Consider the following 8,649-nt stretch of genomic DNA (forward strand, 5'->3'; position numbering starts at 1 on the left):
TATATATATATATATATATATATATAATAACAAATATCCTTCTTTTTTGGATTTATATCAAATGTGAATTGTTAACCTATATAATCTTAGATTAAAATTAACTTTGATATATTTTAAAAAATCATTTTTACACCACAATAACATAATTTACATCTCAGCCCAAGAAGTTATGATTTACTCATCGAGACATTAATTTATTCAAATTCTGAATGTTTTACACAATAGGTTTTAACGGGTTTAAACCTATATAATCTTAGATTAAAATGATGTTAAAATAGGTTTTAACGGGTTTTAAGTGAACTTTTAATAAAAATAAAAATTCGTTTAAACTCATTTATTTTAACAAATTGTAAATAGGTTATTTTGTTAAAAATTATTTATTAAATGTGATTTTACTAAAAATTAGTGAAGACTATAGTAACCATTTACGAAAATATATTTATCTGAATATATTAAATTCATGATTTTCGGTGCGGATTGGGTTTGATATTAGTTTTCGGATATAACATTTTAAGAATCTTTCGAGGATATATGTCATGTCTAATAGAACATGAGACTTTGATTTTCAGATCGATTCCAAATCGATTTTTTTGTATGATTATTCTTGACTAATTATGTTAGGTAATTACGAAAAAATATAATATGTCACAAATTTTTGGAATAAAACAAAAAAATAATTTCCGAAATGCATAAAGCACAAGTGTATAGTTATGCAACTTGACATACTTAGTATAGTTACCAACAATTAAATTAAATTAAATTAATATTAATTACAAAAAAAAAACAAAAATATAGAAATTAAAAATTTTAAAAAAATTTAAACAAAAATATAGAAATTAAGGGCGGGTCAATATCTAGTAATATTATTAAATTGAATTAAACTTGCGTTTTTTAGTACTGAGTAGGTTTTTTTCTGGTGAAATTGTATTGTAACTCTTTTTATATATACAGAGTAATGTATCTCTTGTAAAATGATGGTTATATCTGAAGTTATTGATTCAACTGTTATTATATAATTTTGGTAAGTGGTGCTACGCCGCTTGTATATCTGAATTATTAGTCTTTATCTTATTACTATATAAATTATTCTGTTGAACTTGTATTAATTTACATATTTCATTTTTTTTTGTATTTTAAGCAGTTTTTATGTTATACCAAATATCCTTCGATATTATAAAATATGTTTACAACTTATGAAATAAAAAATGAGTTGATAACTAACAAAGAACATTATCTTGAGCGATAGTCTCCAGAAAAACTCAATGATCGTTACAAAAAAAAAGAACACATAAAAGAAAAAGTGATCAGTGTACTATGTAAAAGCAATATGGCTACAACTGAGTTTTAATAATTTGTTTTAATATTTTTTTCATGTCTATTTTGATCTTATATATGGTATGATATAAGAAACATTAAATTGTAGCTCTGATAACATATATAGGTACTAGTAGGTAGTGACGAAGAGAATTGTAGTTTTCCTTGCAGTAGTAAACTTGAAATTAATCCCATAAACTATATTTGCGAAGTAATTTTGCCACATGTCCTCTCTACAATCAATTTCACAAAACAAATATGACATGACTAATGAAATTGATGACATGACTTCCAGAAAAATATGACATGGCTAATGAAATTGATGACATGACTTCCAGAAAAATATGACATGGATAATTTCATTTAATGTTGATTTATATTTTTGGCAAACTTATTATAATATGGTAATAATTCATATATTACATTTAATATTGATATTTCTTTTTGGTAAACTTTTTCAAAATATGGTAATAACTCATACATCATCTATAAAATAAATATATTCATATATAACATTTTAAATTTCAAAATATTATTATTTTTGTAGAATTATACAATTTGTATTACTAAAGTTACAATTTTTAAAAAATTAAAAAATATCTAATCGTAAGATCATTAGTTTTTTCTATACCTACAAAATTTATAAATATTGTTTATGCTAAATTTTTGATAATCATACAGTGTTTTATCATTTTTATTAGTTTTATACAAATTTATTTAATATATATAATATATATTAAATATTAGTAAGAAAATAGTAAAATCTATAATATTTATTAAAATTTATTTTTAAATATAAGTTAGATTAAAAAAAAATTCTTTACTGCACATGGTGCAGTTTAGTAGTTGTATTTATAATAAACTAAATAAGGATCAGTACCTTTATATATTGTTGGGATGATGCTTGTGACGATAAGAACATGAAATTTTCTATCTCTCTTGGCTTGTAAAGATCTAAAGTTTGCGGCTTGGTTGTAAGTAGCTTATATTATTTGATAATTTATTGGTCAATGGTGATCACAAAATCATATATTAATGTCTTTCCTCTCCTAAACTCTGAACTATTTACATTTCATGTCATAGATGTTATCAAATATACATTAGAACCTGTTTCTGAAGACATAAATAATAAACTGAGCAATGTAATTCTGATGAGGCAGAGTGATAAAACAGTAAACATGATTTTTAGCTGATAATCATGCAAAGTAGATAAAATGTTTCAAGGAAAAAAAACACTGAAAAACATAAAACTGAAAGGAAATCATAAGTCAATACTTAAACTGAAAAAAAGACTTAAACATCACTGAAGCATGCAATAAGTGAGAAGATGAATGGGAGCTCTACTTCTCACATCTTGGGCGCTTAGATTTCGCTGGCTCAGCACTTGCAGAGTTCCTCTTACTCTCCTCATCTGCAGAATCTCCACGCCTGGTCGAAGGTTCACACACTTCATTTCCAGTCTTCATTGTTTCCTCGGATGTTGCAGCAATGTTGCTTTCAACCGAGACTTCTGTGGGTGGTGGGGGTGTCTAGAGAGAGGATCTTGGTGACAGTTATAGCTCGGGTATTGCCTGAGAAGTTGTGCTCTATAACTTTCACACAAAACTTATGTGCCTGTCCGATGGTGCTGATTAGAGCTTCCGGGACATGCACCTCATGGTCAGCTCCTTCGTGTTCATTAGCTTTGCATTCAAGTACAATAGTGTGAGTTTAAATCATTTGAGAGTATAAAATGATGCTCAATTACCTCAAAGTAGCTGGTAACTAACTCGGATGCGTGCCTCCCAGTCAACTCACGACCAGCATCACCAAGTAGGACAAAAAAACTTGTTCACTGTTGTCATAAACAGAAATCTTTGCACGGTACCTGTTGTGAAAGAAACAGAAGCCAACGTCACAAATTTAATAATCAGAAACTAATATCAGCGAAAGAGTAATTGAATATTCAGGCGAGAGAACATACTGTGCAACACCAGTTGTGTTAACCTTCCCACATCTTGTGTTCGTACAAATCAATGAAGTTGCGCCTTTAGTAGCCTTAGCATGGCACTCACTGCATCCAATATAGTACCAAGCAGAGCCATGCACAACATCATCAATCGTAGCCGTGCACTCAAAAAAGGCATCATGCATCCGTGTATAAAATTTGATATAAATATCTAAGCGTTTCAAAAGGAGTAAGAAATATTTAGCTTTATTTGTACCTTTGCAGATTCCTGAGTCATGTAGGAGAATATTTCTGCTATAGTCAGTGCCTCACGTTTAGTGACCACCTCTGCACTAACCTGCTTAGCAATCTCTGGGTTAGAGCCAAGCCTGATACAAAACATAAAGCACTGTTTCAGTCAATCACTGCAATAGGTGTAAGTGTGCGCTTCACTTGAACTTGTGAAAAGTAGATGTTGAAGACTTGGATACATACCAGGTGAAGTAATCTTTGGTTGGTTGGACGTCATAGTCCATGAAGAGCCGTGTGGAGGACATAGAGATCAGGGCAAGGGTACCTGTCCAATAATGGAAGAAACATTTAAAATGAATGAGTGAAAATATGCATAAAAATGACAGTGTGAAAATATATAAGTTGTACAAATGCTCTGCTTCTATGGACTAACTCGGCATGCTATATATGATTAATAAGGCTGTAAAAATATATAATCTATGTCACACATGATAAATTATCAACCAATGACAAATAACAAAACGTTTTTGGAATGGTTAATAACTTAGTATCCCATAAGCGAACAATGGCAAACTTTTTCGAAAACGTGTCACTATTATCAATGAAAACATGAGTCTAGAGATAGAAATGGTAACCTCCGAGACGTTTGGTGTTAACAGTCGTGACCAAAAGCACTGTGGGAGTGTTTTCATAGGAATTGAACATCTTGCAGAAGTTTGTTGCAGCATGGTCCCAAAGGTAGAACTTCATCACAGGCCCGCTGCAAAAAAATAAGCTCTTACGGATTTAGGAACTACCGAGAGATGGTGACTTGAAACTAAAAAAATACACTTACTCATGTGATTGCACATGAACCATAATGCGCCGAGAGGTTGCTATCTCCACTTCGTCAAGGATGGGACGCTCAATAAGGGTATGTCCATTGACCAGCTTCATGTCGCCAACAGCATCTATTACAATGTCCAAGAAGAGTGTAAGTTAGATGGTTAATAAAAATTCTTGGAATGTAACATGTAACTTAACAAACCGAATTAAAACTTAACAAACCGAATTAAAATAATTTTCACAATTCACAATTCACTTCAAAGGATGTTCAAAACAAACCAAAAACTCTAAGAGCTTGAACTAAAACTCCTGGTATGAACTTACTAACTTTACTACAATCCGAATGATTGAAAACAACTCATCGGCATGTGCCTCTTGTAACAATAACTTCAGAGGACGTTCAAAAGAAACCAAAAACTCCAAAAACTTGAACTAAAAACTTAAGCCAAAAGAAAATCTAGATTTCATTATCTAAGCAGGACGACAGACCAATGTAATTGAGAGATGATTTTTAAAATTAGGGAGCTTACCACAGCGGTCACCTTTGAAATCACAGTTAGCTTCAAAATCTTCATATGAATGAAACCTGAAACGGTCTTCATCAAATGAGATGGGAACCTCGTGAAGAACCGACATCTCAGAGTTCCATGTGAAAGACACGGTTGCGATATGATCAGCAACCCGATACACCGGTTTGTTTTTCGATCCGTAGAAATTGTCGAGTTGGTAAACTGATCCTTGTTTCATATCAGGCAAGTATTTTTTAATACGCCCCGATGGGATGAAACCTTGAATAACAGTCCCCTGTTGTCAAAAAAGAATAACAAATCACGTAAGAAGATTGAAAACTCAGAACCCTACTTTAACTAATTATCCAATCTTATAAAATTCTCCAGAAAGACTCATCAAAACCCTAGTTCACTCTCCGAAGTTAAAACAAACGTTTAACATTCTCAGAAAATATAAATCTCACGGTATCTCAAATCCCTAGTTCACTCTCCGAAGCTAAAACAAACGTTTAAAATTCTCAGTAAAAATAGATCTCAAGGTATCGAAACTATTTTTTGGAGAATCGACTCACCTGCTCGTCGATGAGGAGCATTTTGAGACCAATAAGCGTTTTCTTGATCGGGTTCCGAGCCTCCCAGAAATGAATGAGTCGGAAGCGCAACTGAGCTGCATGCGGACCTAGAGAGACATCTTTGAATAACATGACTTTTTCATCAGAGTCGGAGGAGACATAAGACTTTCCATTTCGTTTCATCGCCATGGATTAAGCTTGGAGTGGTTCTAGGGTTTTGGTTTGATTGAAACGAAGATCAGTATATAAAGAAGTAGGAAAAGAGGGAGGTGAAACGAAATCATAAAGAACTTATTGATTGATTGAAACGAAAAATTGATGGCGTAGAAGTGGCTCGATTAATTCTTCTTCTTTGCTCTTCGATCTGCGAAGACGAAGTGGTAGGGTTGAGGAACAAAAGAAGACGTCGAGGAATGACTCCGATATAGCCCAAATGGCACGCGTGTCGGATGAACGGTGAAGCCCAAATGGCACGAACGGCCCGCTTATCGGGTGAAGCCCACACGGTATATTGCTCCCGAGGCCGTCTGACGTGTCTAAAAACTTGTCCCTGATTGGTCCGAATTACTGATCCTACGTGGCACGCTCCCTGCTCACCATATCCGGCTTTTAGTATTGTAGATAAGCGACAATTCAAAAAACTAATTAAAATAATAATGTACACAAATTTAAATAAAACTTAAAATACATAAATTATGTAATTATAATGTCTATTAAATAAAGTTTTAGAAACAAAATAATTTTGCGTTTTTAAACATTGTCAAAATATATTATCTTTATATATAAAAAGGCTTTAGATTACTCCCTAGTTCGGATGCCACGTCATCAATTCGTGAGCGCGACACCTGTCCTCATTAAACAAAACGCAGCGCTCCAATGTGTCTCCGTACAGGCTTTTTTTTTTTTGTTTTCGGCTAAGGTGGGCTTTGGTCCGTTTGTTGTGGCCTGTGGATCAGATCAGAAAGCATACCCCGCTAAACCTAATTCTCGCCTTTGTTCATGCGAGTCTGATTTCGGCGGCGAGAATGACGATCGATAGTTCTCGCTCTGTCTGTAACGGAAATCGACTTTAATGGCATTAATACAGACGCAGTACGAGCCCTTCGATGGTTGGCCTCACCCTAACGCATTCAGAGAAGATCAACTCTGTCAGCGACGATCTGTACCAATAGATCGGAGAAGTTGAGAATCCATATAAGAAGGCAATCTTTGTAATTGGCCAAACCTTGGCTCCTTTTGTTGAAGACAACCGCATCCCCTGTTTCGGCTTTGGCCGCTGTGAGTTTGTTTCCCTATAAAAATCTTATCTTCGATCTTTACTACTCACTATGTTTTCTTCCATCATTATTCAGCAACGAACCATGACGAGAAAGTCTTCAGCTTCCACTGTGACAGGTAAAGTTTAAAGCTTTTTAAAAGAAAGAAAAAACAGATTATGAATGCTTAATGAGAAGGCCACATTCTGAATGTGAAGGTGACGAGATGTTTGGCTATGACCTAGGAAGAACTCAGTCAACAAGAGAAATCAACTATGGAAGCCATTGTTGACGAGAGGTAAAAGAACGTGCAATATTTTCTTCTTAAATTCAGCAACTTTGTTTTTCCACAAGCTAATTTTCTGGAGTTCCTTTAACATTGCAGCTCATATGCTATGTCGATTGTTATAGTCAGTGTTGGAGACGTCCCATGGGCAGACATGAAGAAGTTCGATGACATGATCCCTAAGCGTGAATTCAATAACTTTCAGGTATCATCTCATTTCCTATTTTAGTTCCATTTGTATACTCTGTGTTCGATCTTGATCTTCTCTGCAAAGTTTGTTAATTTCACAAAGATCAAGAAGAGAGATTCATCAGAGTTAGGCAAAGAAACAGCATTTGCTCTTGCTGCTCTAATGGAGATTACGCTTTAGTATCAAGTAACAACTGAACTCGGCTTACTCGGGTATTCCCATATTTGTCTCTTTGATATCCTTCATCAGATAGAACATAGCTATGGCCTTTCCGTTTTTTCTTTTGTCTTAATTACTTATTATGTTCTTATCTATAACCGAAATCAGGGGCTAAGAAAATAAATCTGTGGCCTCCTCTATTCCTTATACACCTCCAATTCGTACCGAGCTACCCTCGATTGTATCAGACTCAGACGAACATACTCGGGTCCTAAAACTGCACATTTTTGTAAGATCAGTAGCAATGGAGCATTTTTTGTTGGTATTTTGAGTTTATTTTGTTGATGAATAGACATGTGGAATGATCTTAAAGTTTTTCCAGAATCCAGATTAGATTTCTCCTGTTTGTCATGGGATCTGTAATTGCGGTTTGTGCCGGAATCATAAAGGATGGATTCCATCTGTCCCGGTTTACAGAATGGTGTGCTACAATAATCTTATCTACCATATTACTATATTAACGTGGTCAGTCAAAATAGAAATCGATCAAATTTGTTTGGGCAGACTTTAATCTAGCCTGAGAACAAAGTTTTTTTTCTCACTCATCTTCTTCTGTTTTCCGCAGCTACCTGCAAACATTCTGTTCATTCTTGGGAAAAAGTTTTATGTGATAAGGTTTGTTCAGTTCCATGGTCCACAGTTGTAGAAGAAGAGCGGTATATGCGTCTATATGTTAGAGTGGTCGAGTGGGATGATTCAGTATGAGAAACGCATTCAAGAACGCTAAATTGTTGTATTGGGCAGAGATAAATGGAACTTCATGTGACTTATATTTTCCTGATGTCTACGTTGGTGATGTTAATTGGAATGCTGAAGTTGACACTGGAGAACTCATTGGATTATGACCAGCATTGTCATGGATGGAGTCAGTTTCAAAACAAGAACTTGGGTCGTAATAAAAAGAACAACAGTTTCAAAAACAAGAACTTGGGTTCATGAGAAAAATATTGACAACAGTAGCTACAACTACGAAAAGGTTGGGAATTTGAACAGTGAGGATCATCAATGAAAATGGAGAAAGAGAGGAGCTGTGCAATGTGGAGGAGATTGGGTGGAGGATTGTCGATGTGGAAATGCGACTTAAGAAATCCCCACAAATTTTAACTATTTTTTTTTGTTACCCATGATGAATAAAATTCAATTGTTTTTGGTCAAAAATGGACTGATTGTTTGCTTCAAACTGTTCATCAAACAAATTACAAAAATCTCACTTTAAGAGTTAAGTAGGCCAATACTTAAAACTAAAATAAAAGGAGCACTTAGGTCTAAACAAATAAAAGCTAACTATAAATAACCCAA

At 34.0% G+C, this 8,649-nt stretch overlaps 1 protein-coding gene across 1 annotated transcript in view; it reads right to left on the reverse strand.

The window, feature by feature from the left end:
• The window catches only part of LOC106338875 (phenylalanine ammonia-lyase G4-like), an 8,114-nt gene extending 2,526 nt beyond the window's left edge, over positions 1-5,588 (reverse strand). The window contains exons 1-9 of the mRNA XM_013777752.1: positions 5,400-5,588; positions 4,849-5,122; positions 4,329-4,443; positions 4,129-4,253; positions 3,737-3,818; positions 3,519-3,630; positions 3,278-3,426; positions 3,112-3,181; positions 2,659-2,843 (exon numbers count right to left, since the gene is read on the reverse strand). Coding sequence (XP_013633206.1) covers positions 2,659-2,843; positions 3,112-3,181; positions 3,278-3,426; positions 3,519-3,630; positions 3,737-3,818; positions 4,129-4,253; positions 4,329-4,443; positions 4,849-5,122; positions 5,400-5,588 — 1,301 coding nt within the window. The remainder of the gene's footprint in view (positions 1-2,658; positions 2,844-3,111; positions 3,182-3,277; positions 3,427-3,518; positions 3,631-3,736; positions 3,819-4,128; positions 4,254-4,328; positions 4,444-4,848; positions 5,123-5,399) is intronic.
• Between the last annotated feature and the right edge of the window lie 3,061 nt (positions 5,589-8,649).

This window comes from Brassica oleracea, chromosome C4 (genome assembly GCF_000695525.1).
Source record: "Brassica oleracea var. oleracea cultivar TO1000 chromosome C4, BOL, whole genome shotgun sequence".
In the NCBI taxonomy this organism is placed as follows: domain Eukaryota; kingdom Viridiplantae; phylum Streptophyta; class Magnoliopsida; order Brassicales; family Brassicaceae; genus Brassica; species Brassica oleracea.